This window comes from Archocentrus centrarchus, chromosome 6 (assembly GCF_007364275.1).
Source record: "Archocentrus centrarchus isolate MPI-CPG fArcCen1 chromosome 6, fArcCen1, whole genome shotgun sequence".
Classification (NCBI taxonomy): Eukaryota; Metazoa; Chordata; class Actinopteri; order Cichliformes; family Cichlidae; genus Archocentrus; species Archocentrus centrarchus.
The window spans coordinates 3,726,743-3,741,673 of NC_044351.1; the positions used below are offsets into that span (position 1 = coordinate 3,726,743).

General features: G+C 37.3%; 1 protein-coding gene across 1 annotated transcript in view; it reads left to right on the top strand.

Moving 5' to 3' along the window:
• Positions 1-14,931, top strand: part of LOC115781621 (anoctamin-1-like) — a 90,192-nt gene that overhangs the window by 18,809 nt on the left and 56,452 nt on the right. The window contains 8 exon segments of the mRNA XM_030731379.1: positions 5,458-5,609; positions 6,581-6,635; positions 7,612-7,636; positions 7,639-7,659; positions 8,033-8,088; positions 9,442-9,483; positions 9,905-9,969; positions 12,489-12,623. Of these exon segments, the coding sequence (XP_030587239.1) occupies positions 5,458-5,609; positions 6,581-6,635; positions 7,612-7,636; positions 7,639-7,659; positions 8,033-8,088; positions 9,442-9,483; positions 9,905-9,969; positions 12,489-12,623 (551 nt within the window).

Sequence of the window (14,931 nt, forward strand, 5' to 3'; positions counted from 1 at the left end):
AAAAATATATAAATTTTTTAGTTTGTTTATATGTGCAGAACTAGAAAAACATAGTTTAAAGACAAGACACAAGTGGAAATTTGTTACCTAGTACTATCTATAACTTTCAATATTAATTCAACTTTGACACACAAAACACAAAAAATGACTTACTGCAAGCTAGTCAGTGCATTCAAAGTAATTAGGAAGCTTTGTATACCTTTTCATTGCTATGCCCAGCTTTATTTCTTCATGAAGCTAGATGATGAAAATCAAAATTTTCTCTAATAGTTAAAATTTTATTTGAGAAAAAATTCATTAAGTAGTTAAAGTGAAAGGAATACTCGGCTCAACAGAGCTCTGACTCTTTGTCAGCCTGGCTACAGTGCTGAAAACAAACCTGGGGTTGTTCTTATTTTCTTCAATCAGTGATGAATAGTAAGATGTCCTAGCTTTAGGGAGGGCTTTTTTTTTTTAAATAGAGGAACAAACTCTTTGTTCAGGCTAAGCATCTTCTAAATTCATATTTCCCCTCCAGCTTACGGGTTATCTGCTTTAAGCTGTGCATTTGTGAATTATACCAGGGAGTCAAACATCTCTGATTTGAGGCTTTCTTTTTCAGAGGAGCCACAGTACCCAGAGTCGTAGGCAGTGAGGATGTAACGCTGTTAAAAGGATATGTATTCGGCCTCTGTGGGAGTGGATTTTAGGTGGCTGCTCTGCATTGTGTTAGCACATGGCATTGAAGAAGAGAACAAAGAAGGAAGCAGTTCTTTAAACATACAGTACTTTCAGACATATAGTGTACTGAAATATTTTTTCACTGCTGTGTAATCCATTAATGTCAATTTAAATGTTATTAAGAAGTGATCAGACCAAAGAGGGTTTTCAGGGAATACTTCAGTCTTCAGTTTCTATGCCATATGTCAGAACAAGATCCAGAAAACTGTGGTTAAAGTGGTGGGTGGGCTCCTTTACATTTTGAGAGAAGCCAATTGAATAGAATAGAATAGAATAGAATAGAATGCCTTTATTGTCATTATACAGGATGTACAATGAGATTGGAGGGCCACTCCTGTTCAGTGCCATGTAACAGAAAATCAAACTCTCTAAAATAAAAATATTATGAAAATATTATAATCTAGTATGATCAATATAATCAAGAGATATACAGAAATAAACAATGTGTAAAATATACAAAAAATAGCATGTATAAAAATATATACATACATTGGTGCATCTGTACATTGTAAGAAAAGTAAATATGTGTATACATATAATAATGAAGATGATGAATATTGCACTTGGTGAATGAATATTGCACTAGTGAATGAATACTGGATATTACACAATATAGGAATGTCAGATATTGTTCAGTATGAATAATATAATATTGCACAGTTACAGTGGGTGAGTGTGTGAGTTCAGGGTGGTGATTGCTCTGGCGAAGAAACTGTTCTTGAGTCTGTTTGTTCTGGCTTTGATGCACCTGTAGCGCCTGCCAGAGGGCAGCAGGTCAAACAGGTCAAAGCCAGGGTGTGAGCTGTCCTTGATGATGTTCCTGGCTCTGCTGATGCAGCGGGAGGTGTAGATGTCCATCAGGGAGGGGAGAGGGCAGCCAACGATTCTTTGTGCTGTCTTGACTACCCTCTGAAGCCTGACCCTGTCTGCCTCAGTGCAGCTGCCGTACCATACTGTGATACAGTACGTCAGCAGGCTCTCAATGGATGAGCGATAGAAGGTCAGCAGCAGGTTTGAGTCCAAGTTGTTCTTCCTGAAGGACCCTCAGGAAGTGAAGTCGCTGCTGAGCCTTCTTGATAACAGCTGTGATGTTATCTGACCAAGAGAGATCAGCAGAGATGAGGACACCAAGAAACCTGAAGGTGTGGACCCTCTCCACATGCTCGCCGTTGATGTAGAGGGGAGCTGGGTCAGTCCTGTTCTTCCTGAAGTCGATGATGATCTCTTTGGTTTTCATGGTGTACTGCATTTAATCTATTGTTAGATTAAATGCAGTGTTGAGGCTGTCATTCTCAGCATCTACATGGATGTTAAAATCACCCACTATAATTATTTTATCTGAACTGAGCACTAAATCAGATAAAAAGTCTGAGAAATCAGACAGAAACTCTGAGTAGGGACCAGGTGGACGATAGATAATAACAAATAAAACAGGTTTTTGATTTTCCCAATTAGGATGGACAAGACTAAGAGTCAGGCTTTCAAAAGAATGAAAACTTTGTCTGGGTCTTTGATTAATTAATAAGCTGGAATTGAAGATTGCAGCTGATACCCAGCTTTATCTATCCATGAAGCCAGATGACACACCGATTAGTTAAACTGCAGGAATGTCTTAAAGACATAAAGGCCTGGATGACCTCTAATTTCCTGCTTCTAAATTCAGACAAAACTGAGCTTACTGTACTTGGCCCTACAAATCTTAGAAACATGGTGTCTGTGAGGAACTTTCAGCACTTTCAGAAAGACTTCTACTGTAATAAAACTTATTCCCCACTGCTGTATAATCCATTAAAGTAAATGTAAATGTTACTAAGAAATGATCAGACAGGAGGGGGCTTTCAGGGAATACTGTTAAGTCTTCAGTTTCTATGCCATATGTCAGAACAAGATCCAGAAAACTGTGGTTAAAGTGGTGGGTGGGCTCATTTACATTTTGAGAGAAGCCAACTGAATCTAATAATAGATTAAATGGAGTGTTGACGCTGTCACTTTCAGCATCTACATGGATGTTAAAATTACCCACTATAATTATTTTATCTGAACTGAGCACTAAATCAGATAAAAAGTCTGAGAAATCAGACAGAAACTCTGAGTAGGGACCAGGTGGACGATAGATAATAACAAATAAAACTGGATTTTATTAGTTCCACTTTGACGACAGTCAACAGAGCCGATCTGATACCAAGCTGTCCATCCGTCCATCAACTTTTTGCTAAATTCGCTGCTCCTCAGTCATTTATAGTTGAAATCTTCTGAAACTTAGTACAAATTCTCTTTGAGTAAGGCTCTACAAAACAGAGGTTACAGATTTTTGATTTTTGACTTTAAAAAAGAAATTATGAATTTTTGAGAATACTGTACATTGATTACTTACTCCTTCTTTATTCCTAGGCGGACTCTTTTGAAACTTGGTATAAGCATTCATTGGCAAAATTCCACAAAATCCTGGAGACAGAATTTCAGTTTTGTACTTTTTACAATTTTTACAAATTTTTGAAATTTTCAAGGAAACTTATTGATGGTTAAATTCAGTCGCTACTCCTCCCTTATTTTGTTGGTCAGTTATTCTGAATCTGAATCTTTTTTGACTTTTTGTCAGTGTTATGTGTTGTCTAGCTATGTCTAAATTATTTGATGACAAAAATGGCTGTACTATGATTTGAAAAATACTTGTTCTAACAGCTTAGATGTTATGAACTGTCATGAGCAATGGTACATTCTAGATTCAACTTGGCCATGTTAGGTTTACCTGTGACAAGCAATCCGGTGCTGCTACTTGATATTAGGTTTCCACTTTTGCTTTATTGTGATTGAATTATGAGAGTAATAGCAAAAAAGCCTTGTAAGTTCTAGAACTTGATTACATGTGAAGCAGTCAACACTGGAAACATTTTTTCCCTTTCAGCATAAATTGTAGGCTTTGACTTTATAAGGTTTACTTTAAATTTGATTTAAACGACTTATCAAAATCTTCAGGAAATGCAGTCCATTAATAACTTTAACATTAATTTAATTGCTCCTCGTCCCTTATTTATCAACCAATTCTTTGCACTTGGTGTGAGTATTTATTGGGCAAAGCTCTACATAGTGTTGCAGACAATGTTTAATTTTCAACTTTTTTATTATTCAGGAATTTCAAGAAATAATATATATTAATGTTATCTTTCAATCTAATCTTAGTGTGCTGCAGTTCAATGAAGAGCTTTCTAACAATCTTCAGAGATGACATAGCCCCCAACCTTACAGATGTTCACTTGCACATGGACACAGCATTTCTGAGCACATATTCTGAACTATTGAATGGAAAAAACTAATTACACATGAATGATGCTTGGTGAGGGAAGTTGTGCCTTTTGCTGTGTCTCTTGTTTGATCAGCTCAGTGACCAGCATCATTAGTTTCCATTCCAATATATCACATATTGTATAAGTAAAACATTTGACAGAGATCAACAGGTCTCTTGTTTGAGTTTTCCAATTAGGGTGTACAGGCTTTCCAGTGAATAAAACTCTGTCTGGGTCTTTAATTGATTAATAAGTTGGAGTGGAAGATTGCTGCTACTCCTCGCTCCTTGGCTTGTGGTTTGAGGATTTCTGACAGTTAGTGTGACTCGGGGGTGTTGATTAATTGAAACTACCATATTCACCCAGCTGTAACCAGGTTTCTGTAAGGCAGAATAAATCATTATATTGATCAGTTTATTAAATAGTTTCCTTCAGGGACTAGACGAGAGAGACCTAATGTTTAATAAATGTTTTATCTTTGTTGCTGTTATATTATTCTTTCTTTTTTTTTTTATACTAAAAGCATTTTTTGATGGTCTGGACCCGACACAGCCTCTATGGAATGGGCTTGTGGGGGATGACTGAGAAGGGAAGCTGCAGAGAGGCGTATAGACTGCAACTCTGATTCCTGGTCAATGGGACTCTCAGGCAGTCTCCCACCCAAATACTAATTCATGCCTGACCCCAGCTTAATTTACAAATTCAGGCTGGGTGCACTCATACTAGTTTATATGACTTATGCACTAGTACTAATTTTCAAGAATAAGGCTGAATTGAATTGAATTGAATTGAATTGAATTGAATTGAATTGAATTGAATTGAATTGAATTGAATTGCATTGCATTGCATTGCATTGCATTACATTGGATTGGACTGAATTGGATTGGACTGGACTGGATTGGATTGAATGGGATGTGGTGGCACTGACAATGAAAACCCCCCCCCAATGACAGAAGGCAGACCTAGACCTGCTCAGATTTTCATTGGGAGAGGACCAGGATGGACAAGATTAGAAATATGTACCATCAGAGGGACAGCTCAGGCTGAGTAGTTTGGAGACAGAATTAGACAGGCAAGGCTGAGATGCCTTGGACATGTGCGGAGGCAGGATACTGGATGTATTGGACAAACAATGTTGAAGATGGAGCTGCCAGGCAGGAGGACAAGAGGAAGACCTCAGAGAAGGTTCATGTATGTAGTGGACATAGAGAGGGTCATTGTGACAGACAAGGATAGGATAGGTGATGCTGGGACACAGTGATATGGACGACTCCTACAGGGAGCAACTGAAAGAAGAAGAAGAAAAAGAAGTATATAATAATCCACAAAACTGAAACTGAAACCAGTCCATTTCCCATAATGCTTGAATCTTCTGTACTTTAGCCTCTCAACTATGAAATGCTGTGAAACATATTAGCGAGGAATCTTAACTGAGTGTGTTTGTGTGTTTAAGGTCTATGAGGTCAAGCAGTCAAACAGTATTGTGGAGAAGATCAGTACTCTGATTAGTAAAATTCTGGAGCCCCTTCACCCACATGTTGAGGATCATCAGCCCAAGAATATCAAACACCTGTCACACACTTTCTCTAGGGAAAAACAACACCTGTAAGTACGTTTTTAACTAGATGGCAAAGAGTGTGACCCCCATACTAGCATGTCAACAAAGTGTGCGTGTGTGTGTGTGGTGTGTGTGTGTGTGTGTGTGTGTGTGTGTGTGTGTGGTGTGTATGTGTGTGTGTGTGTGTGTGTGTGTGTGTGTGTGCGTGTCTGGGTTTATGCTCGAGAATGTGCCAGCAGGTCTTATCAGATTTTTTCTGAACTTTCATTTTTTTTAAACCAGCTTCATTAACAGGTGTAGATGTTGCTGCTTTCTTTCTCAGCAGCTTCCTTCCTTTGTATGAGACAGAACAGGCTTAGGGTAAGAGTACAATCCAAATCCAAATTCAGTTAGTTAGTTAATTGTAGGACTTATTAATATGCAATGGATTTAATAATAATTCATTAAACATATAGGTCTACCAAGAAATGTTTCATTGATGGTATCTCGATATACAAATCATTTAATCCTAAATTCACTTAGTATGTATAGCATACGTCACAGATGTATACATATATTTGCATAAACAAATCGTTTATGCACATTACTCTTCAGCCCTATAAGAAATGCAACCTTATTAAGTTTATTATGTCCTCGATGCAACTGTTTGTTGTGATTTTGCGCTAATTAAAGAAAATTGAATTGAAGTGAATCACTTTGCCAAGGTCTGGAAGAAACCCCAACTGTCACCCAGTTTTTATGAGAAATATGTTTGTTAACTACAGTCTATTCTGCATTAAAGAGGGGTGAACTTGCCCATTTTTAAAAAGTGTATGTACTTTTGTGTTTGTGTTTTTTGTTTGTGCATATGTATGTGTGCTCTGTGTGCAATTGTATCAGTATGAGACCTCCCTGGTGAAAGATAGAAGAAAAGGATGCAGTGTCCAGCAGGACCAACTTCACCACAGACCATATAATGTTTGTGCCCTGCTCACCTCTGCCTGACCTTCACCTGCTTCCATTTTATGTGTATTGACAGATTTGACCTCTCAGACAGGGATTACTTCTTTGACAGCAAAACCAGGAGCTCAATCGTAAGTCCAAATTTGTGCATCAACAGCACCAAAATATGACTGCATTTTTTAGCTTTTACATTTTGTGCGGCTAACCGAAGCCGTTCTGTTGTTGTTGTCCATATGAAATGCACTTTTCAAACATTAATATTGTAGGTTGGAAGCATGTGAAATTCAAGGCTAATGCCATCAGCACAGTTTGTCTAACTCACCTGATGTACATTATGATTTAGGTATAAACCTACTATTTGTTACATATCTCACAGAGCATTCTACTTTCTTCCACCACGTTGTACCACGTTTTCTCTATGGAGAACATGACTAACCTTGTGGCTAGTGACAAAGTTTTGCAGCAAGCAAATGACCTCTATTAGTTCTCTTTGTGAAATTTTTATAGGTTTCCCAACAAATGAGTAGCACAACACAGAATCCTTAAAAAACATATAGAAGAACCCACTACAAACATCTGGACCTTGTTATTATTTCTTTACAGGAGTCTGCCATAGTAAGAATTATAAAATCACAAGCTAAGCCCAGCCTGGCAGACTGTTGTCAGTCATGAGGGTGGAACTACTGGCCCACTTAAAGATTGTGGCTGACTTGCTGTGATTCCTGAATGCTTCCATTCCATAACAACACCACTTACAGTTGATGTGGAATATCTAAGGAGGAAGAAATTTCACAGACTGGTGTCAACAATAGCATCCTATTACAGCACCACACTCAAATTCAGCATGCTCTTCAGAGTGACCCATTCTTTCACAAATGATTGTAAAGGCTGATTTTATACAGCTTTGGCAAAGAGACTAAAAACACCTGAATTTAAAGATTAAGAGGTGTGGCCCATTAGTTTTGCCTGTATAGTGTACCATCCACTTTGTTCTGTAATGTGGACAGAAATTACTAGTAATTTTGTTGCCATTGCAGATTTGATCTTAGCTGTACAATTTTATTATTGTGTGGAATATTAAATTCTCTATTATTAATTCCCTTTCAGGTTTTTGAAATACTAAAAAGAACAAATGCAAGGCCAAGTACAGCATGGGTAAGTCTGAATGTTTTGTTCTCTGCTTGACAAATATTTAAAAATCTGATTACTGTTAGTATTGTCCTTACTAATCATAATTTATTTTTCTGGTATCTGCTTGCAATTTCAGTAAATCCAAAACAGATGGATTGATTTAGAACCGAACACAACTTGATTACTATGAAAACAATAAAAACAAAGTATACAAAAAATGTCAGTGTTCTCTTTACCAATAGAAAAAAATCCATAAATCCATTTAGGTTACATACTTATACATATGCCTGAAATTACAAGCCAACATGCCCCAGTCATTTGGCTGTTGTGACAAATCTTGAGCTAGTATCATGATTTGGAATTTATATCAACATCTGCATTTATGCTTTCTGGACAGGTATCACCAGTCTCCTTGGTAGTGGGGTATATACTGCAGCTTATCCTCTTCATGATGTAAGTAGTACTTTGTTGGCACAGACTATAATTATAGGTGGTTTTAGTTCAACATCAGGTGCAAAGTCTTACAGGTTTCCTTGCTGGAGACCCATCAATGCTGCATATACAACATTCCCTACACAATTAGCTCCATAGGTTTTAAGACAATGACATGTTTTTTGTATTTTTGCCTCTGATCGATTTATGTTAGTTTTGTAGTCTGAGGGCGTCCTTTACTTGCATTGACATCTATTTGAACCTCATATTAAGAGTTCCAGAGAAAAGCTAAGAAATGTAAGTTCAACACTTGGGATTAATTCAAAATATTTTATCTGCTTAATTTGTCATGGAATAAGGAAGAAACAGGGCTCACCCATTGCCCAGTTATTTTTTAGTGTCTGAAAATGTGGGACATTAAATCCTAAACAGTTAATATGTGACTTTTGTTACACCCTTTGAAGTAAATCTGAAAGTATTCAATTTAATTATTTCTTCACTGCTTGATTTAAAATGTACTGTAGTGGTGTAAAGACAAAAAAATACTGTCAATTAACAGATTTATGGATCTATCTGTATGCATACAAGTAGATCATATATAAAATACAGTGGTGCTTAGAAGTGACTTCCATCATTGATATTTTTCAAAAATTAAGAGAAAATATAACAGCACTACACAGCATTTTTTCTTCCTACGAGTCTGTTTCAAATAATCCTGAGTTGCACTGTCCTGAAAGTGTGTATAATTCACTTAAATTTTATTTATATAGCACCAGTTCACAACAACAGTTGCCTCAAGGCGCTTTATGATGTAAGGTAATGATCGTACAATATTAGAAAGAAATCCCAACAAATAGTTGGCCCCCTATCAGCAAGCACCTGGTGAGAGTGGGAAGGAAAAACTCCCTTTTAACAGGAAGAAGTCTCTGGCAAAGCCAAGGTCAGAGAGGGGCAGCAATCCCAAGCTGGGTATCATTTGCATAGCAATGAAAATACAGTGTTTTCTAATAATATTGCCTAAGGGAACCGTGTATAATTTAAAAAGTTTTAGTCCCCACATGGAATCCTGTGGAACTCCATGACTCTTGTGTGTGAAGAAGACCCATTTACATGAACAAACCACTGCAGGATGTAAAATTATTTTCAAGATAAGTAACCTCTATGGGAGTTTAGGTAACATATCCAGGGATAATCTGCTTTGACCTGCACCAACTACCAGGGCCTGGCTAGTTGCAGGATGCAGTGGCCAGGTCTCCAATTAAGCTGCACAAAACACCACTGTATGTTCTAAAAGGAGCAGGAAGTGATATGGTACCGCAGTGAGAGCCAACATTTAGTTTGCAAACTTTAATTCTTTCCTGCATCCTTTTTTAGGGAGACATTGATGAGGAGAATGCAGACCCCAATGATAGAAAGGTAAGAATGCTAGAAACCCAAAATAAGTCTGAGCGGTTGTGTTTTGCATTGTACAGTTTCGTTTGACAGCATAATAACAGAGCCCTTGGAAGATCCATGACAGAGTGTGTGAATGGGTAAGTGTGCCCAAACTTTTGAATGGTACTGTATATATCATTTTCCTTACAAATGCGGCACCATTTAAGGGGAAATAAACAGGCTTTCCAACAGCATAAGATTAATTGCCAAGAAACATTGTTACAGCAAAGAAATAATCAACCAGTAAGTTTCTAGATCAAATTCCAGTTTATTTTTGTCTTTCAATGGAAACAGGAAGTGGATCATCCAGCTGTTAAATCTATTTATGGCAAATGTGGCAAGAAAAAGAACTAACAGAACTGCTCAAATAACACAACTAATTGTTGGTGAATATCTTCTGCAGCTTTTATATGAGGAGTGGGCAAACTACAGTGTGTTCTACAAGTACCAGCCAATCGGACTTGTGCGGTAAGTACATAATCCTTTAGGGACATAATATATACATTTAGATCCAGGATTTTAAAACAATCAAAATGTGATAAAAGTGAAGACTTTAAGCTTCAATTTAAGTTTATTTTTAATTTATTCAAATTAACTGTTTAGGAATTACAGCAATTTTATTCACAGTCCCCCATTTTCAGAAGCTCCTAAGTAACAATTTTAAATATAAAGAATGAAAATCCCTCGCAGTCAGTGTCTGCACTTCACAACATACTGTGTTCCTTCCCTGAAGTTCTGCCAGGCCTTTAATGCTGCTGCTGTTTGTGGGTTTCTCTGCCTTTAGATCTGTATTCAGTAACTAAAGAATGCTCTGTTTGACTGACATTGCCATTGAGCAATATCCTATTTCTTTGACTTGAGGCACTCTTGGGTTACTTTTGCTGTTTGCCTTGGGTCATTTTCCATTTGAATATAAAGTTCTGCAGCATCTGTTTGAATCTGAGCAGAGTGTATAGCCCTGTACAATTCAAAATTCATCCTGCTGCTTCTATCAGCAGTCACATCATTAATAAACACTAATGGTCCCGTTCCACTGGCAGTAATACATGCCCATGCCATGATATTTCCTCAGCCACATTTGTCTGTGTTCACATTATAGGCCTTAATGCTCAAATCAGATTTTTTTCTGTGTGGTCGTTCACATTTCCAAATATATGCTACTTGTATGTGATCTCCTGTGTGAACTGCAAACAACCTAAAAGTGTCCCGCCTGTGCAGTACAGGACGCAATAACGTAGCGAGCGTCCGCAGTGTTTGCGAAACATGGATCAGGATGCAGAATAGTGACGTTTGTCGAGTATCAATGATGTACAGGTTGGATGAATGCGACATGGCTGTACAGACACAGGTCACATTTGAAAAGATCAGATACGTATCGGATTTAGAACCACATATCCAAGTGGCCTGGGTCGCATTTGTAAAAATCAGATCTGTGTTGTTCAGACTGTCAGGAAAATATCAGAGACAGGTCGCATAAGTGCAAAAAAAATTGGATTTGGGTCACTTCAGGCTGCAGTGTGAACGTAGCCTTTGACTGATGGTGTGGATCATGAGTTTCTTTCAACATACTTTTTTCATTCCATCATTCTGGTACAAATTCATCTTGCTTTCATGTGTTCAAAGCTTTGCTTTTTATAGAAAAAAAAACCATGCAGAATCTTTTAATGTTGTTTAGGGTGGCATGGAGTGCCGTGGTTAGCACCGTTGCCTCACAGCAACAAGATTCCTGGTTTGCACCCTGGTCTTTCTGTGTGGAGGTTGAATCTTCCACCCTCTGCCTGCTTGAGTTTCCTCTTTTCCTCCTGATTCCTCCCACATGCACATTAGATTAATTGTTGATTCTAAATTGGCTGGATGTGAGGTAGATAAAGTGTGTAGGATAAAGCATTGTATTAATGTATGGTTAAAATGTGACTTGTAGTCTAAAGTGCTTTAAGTGGTCAATAGAACTAGAAAATAAAGGCATGTATATTACATTGCATGGCAAAGTTGAATTTGGCCTTCCTGGTCTTGAGTGTAACCAGTGGTTTGCACTTTGTTGTAAACATTGCAACCATGTATTACATGCATGAAAGCGTGTCTTTATTGTAGACTTTGACAATGACATTTCTACCCACTTAAGATGTGAAGACTTTTTTTTCAATGTAAATAATTTACAATCTAAAGTGACAAATTACAGAAATTGTATCTATACTGTTCTCTTCCCATCATTTTGGTCCAATTAATCTTGGTTTCATGTGTCCAAAGCATTTTTTTCTTAGTTCAGAACTGGGCAGGCCCTTTTACATTTCTTATTTAATTAGTTGCACCACTTGAAATGCTTATGTTTTTTTTAAATCCACCCAAATTTAAAATGTTAATTCTGGGGGAGGCTAGGCAGCATTTCGTGCTGCTTTAATTTATTTATCATTTTACCATAACTGTAAACATCTGCAGTAAGTGTGATTCATTCACATTAATATATATAAAAATAGCCACTGTGAAAAATGTTGCAAAATATAGCCCATTAAAGCTATATTCACCCCCTCCTGCATTCAATCCCCTATCGTCACCTATACTGTGTTCTAAGGGAATGTAATGCACAGCAATGTTTTCATCCCATGCCCTGTTTGCATCAATCTGGTAAGAATAAATTTATGATTTAGTTGCTTAAACATTTATGTATTACATTCTGACAATGGTAGATGGCCATTAGTAAGGCACCTGTTGTTTTACATGATGTATACTTACTGGTTTTAAGCCAGTCATATTCATAAGCTAGAATACAGATTATGTACTTTTTATGGCAACATTATTACATTATGTATTAATTCATTATGTAACTATACATTATGTATCATAATGTATAGTTAAATAATGCAATGAAACAATTCACAATCTCCTTTGGGTCCATTTTCAGATAGGTGTGAAGGAGGGACAAGCAAAATACTACACTTCAGATTTGTGTAATTACAATGATATTTTATCTCTTTCCCCCTGGTGTTTAGGAAGTATTTTGGTGAGAAGATCGGTCTTTATTTTGCCTGGTTGGGTCTATATACTCAGATGCTGATTCCTGCCTCGCTTGTGGGGGTTATTGTCTTTCTGTATGGATGTGCCACAGTCGATGACAACATTCCAAGGTAAACAAAACTGCATGTGCACAAATTTCAGTACTGTTGGGCATCTATTTCATCACTTGTGATTATATTTAATGACCTCAGAGATCTATAGATTTGAAAGGAATTCAAATGTAAACTCTAGGAACATCATTTCAAATGTTTGACAGGTGCCAAAAATTAAAAACCACAGGGTAGCTACAAGAAAGAGATTAAGGAAATGTAGTTGAACTAATATATATATATATATATATATATATATATATATATATATATATATATATATATATATATATATATATATATATATATATATATATATATATATATATATATATATATATATTCTCTAACTCTTTTCTCAGCCCTTGGTATTTCTTGAGCTTCTTGTGTTCCTTCTTCCTGATTTTGTATCCCTTGGTTTTGCTACATCTATCACTATGGCTATTTCCTCTGTTTGTCCACCACTACTATGTCCAGCTGATTAGCCATATTTTGAACACCAAGTTGAGCTCCAAAAGCACTTGGGCATAGATAAAAGTGCATGTATGAATGGGTGTGAATGGGTGAATGAGGCATGTGTATAAAGTGCTTTGAGTGGAGGTCCCACAGGATCTTATCTTGGCCATTCTCAACCATCTTTGGGGCATATCCCACTTTGACCTCAGTACTTCCAGGCCATACTTGCCACATTTGTTCCTGTTTACTATTTCAGCCACTTGGTTATGGCGTTCTATGTATGCCCTGCCTGCTAGCATCTTGCACCCTGCTGTTATGTGCTGGATTACACCTACACACCCCCATTCACTGAGTGTGTCCAAACTTTTGACTGGTACTATATATATATATATATATATATATATGTATATGTATATATTTTTTGGGAAAATCATAAAACATGTAACTGACAATGGTTGGTCTTAAAATGTTGATTTTAAACAACACTGCATTTAAGAGGGAAATTGTTAAGGACAAATCAGTAAAACCCTTAATTATTATCATTTTTAATCCGTGCCTTCAAACTAAACATTTGAACTTTATATGTGACACTTGTTCATTCTGACCCAGCCTTTCTTCTTTTTTGCTTTTTCACAGTCGCACAACAAAACAGTTATAATAAATTGTTGTAAATATCACCTAGAGGCTAAGTAAAGGAAGTTACCAGTATGAACTAGTTAACAATGTTGGAGATAAATTTAAAGGGAATGAAAATTAAAACATTGGAAAGAGGAAGTGGAAGCAAAAAAAAAGTGGGAGTCAAAGGTAAAGGTCTGATAAATGACTTCAGAAATTAGGGCCTCTTCTCTATCCTCTACCTGCTTTTTATCATCCACAGGATATTATGAAATGCTGCCAGTGCACATTTCTATCCAGTGGAGACAAATGCCGCATATTGTGTCAGAATCACTGTACAATGTCCAAAATCAGTTACAAAAACCAGATTCTCTGTTCATCGGTGTGCACAGTGTCAGGAAGTCAACTGTTTCAGTAAAAGTGGCAGATGTTTAAAGAAAACTGAGGAAGTGACAGCCACAACTCTCTTAATAAATAAACCTGAAAAGTTACTACCATTATAATACACAACACACACACACACACACACACACACACACACACACACACACACACACACACACACACACACACACACACACACACACACACACACACACACACACTGTCATATTGTACATGGCTATAGCTTTGCATTATTTCTAGCTTTGGTAGCAATCCCAAAGAGCTAAAAGCTCAGGTTTCAGTGTGCTCTGAATGGTTAGATTCTGAAAGTTTGTGCTCTTGGCCCTGTATTATCTTGTAGAGGGGATATCCTTATTTTGTTATTTTATTTTAGACATACTATACAACTCTGGCTGTGAACACAGATGCTCCACCTACCTGCCATCCAGACCCATTTGGAAGGGTCAGCAAACTAACAGGATATTGTGAAGTGTATTCTAAGAGACCCTGAAAATCAAAGTGAAAAAAAAAAAAAAAAAGATCCAGCAAGCTCGTCCATTTGCTGAAATTTCATTGCAGCAACCCAAAGCGGTATTCAGTAGTTTGTATGGCCCCCATGTGCTTCTATGAATGCTTGACAATGTCAAGGCATGCTCCCAATGACAAAACAGATGGTGTCGTGGGGGATCTCATCCCAGCTCTGAACCAGGGCATCACTGAGCTCCTGGACAGTCTGAGGTGCAACCTGGCAGTGCTGGATGAACCAAAACATAATGTCCCAAAGGTATCCTAATGCATTTAGGTCAGGCGAGTCTGGGGGCCGATCAGTGGTATCATTTCCTTCATCCTCCAGGACCTGCCTGAATTCTCTGGC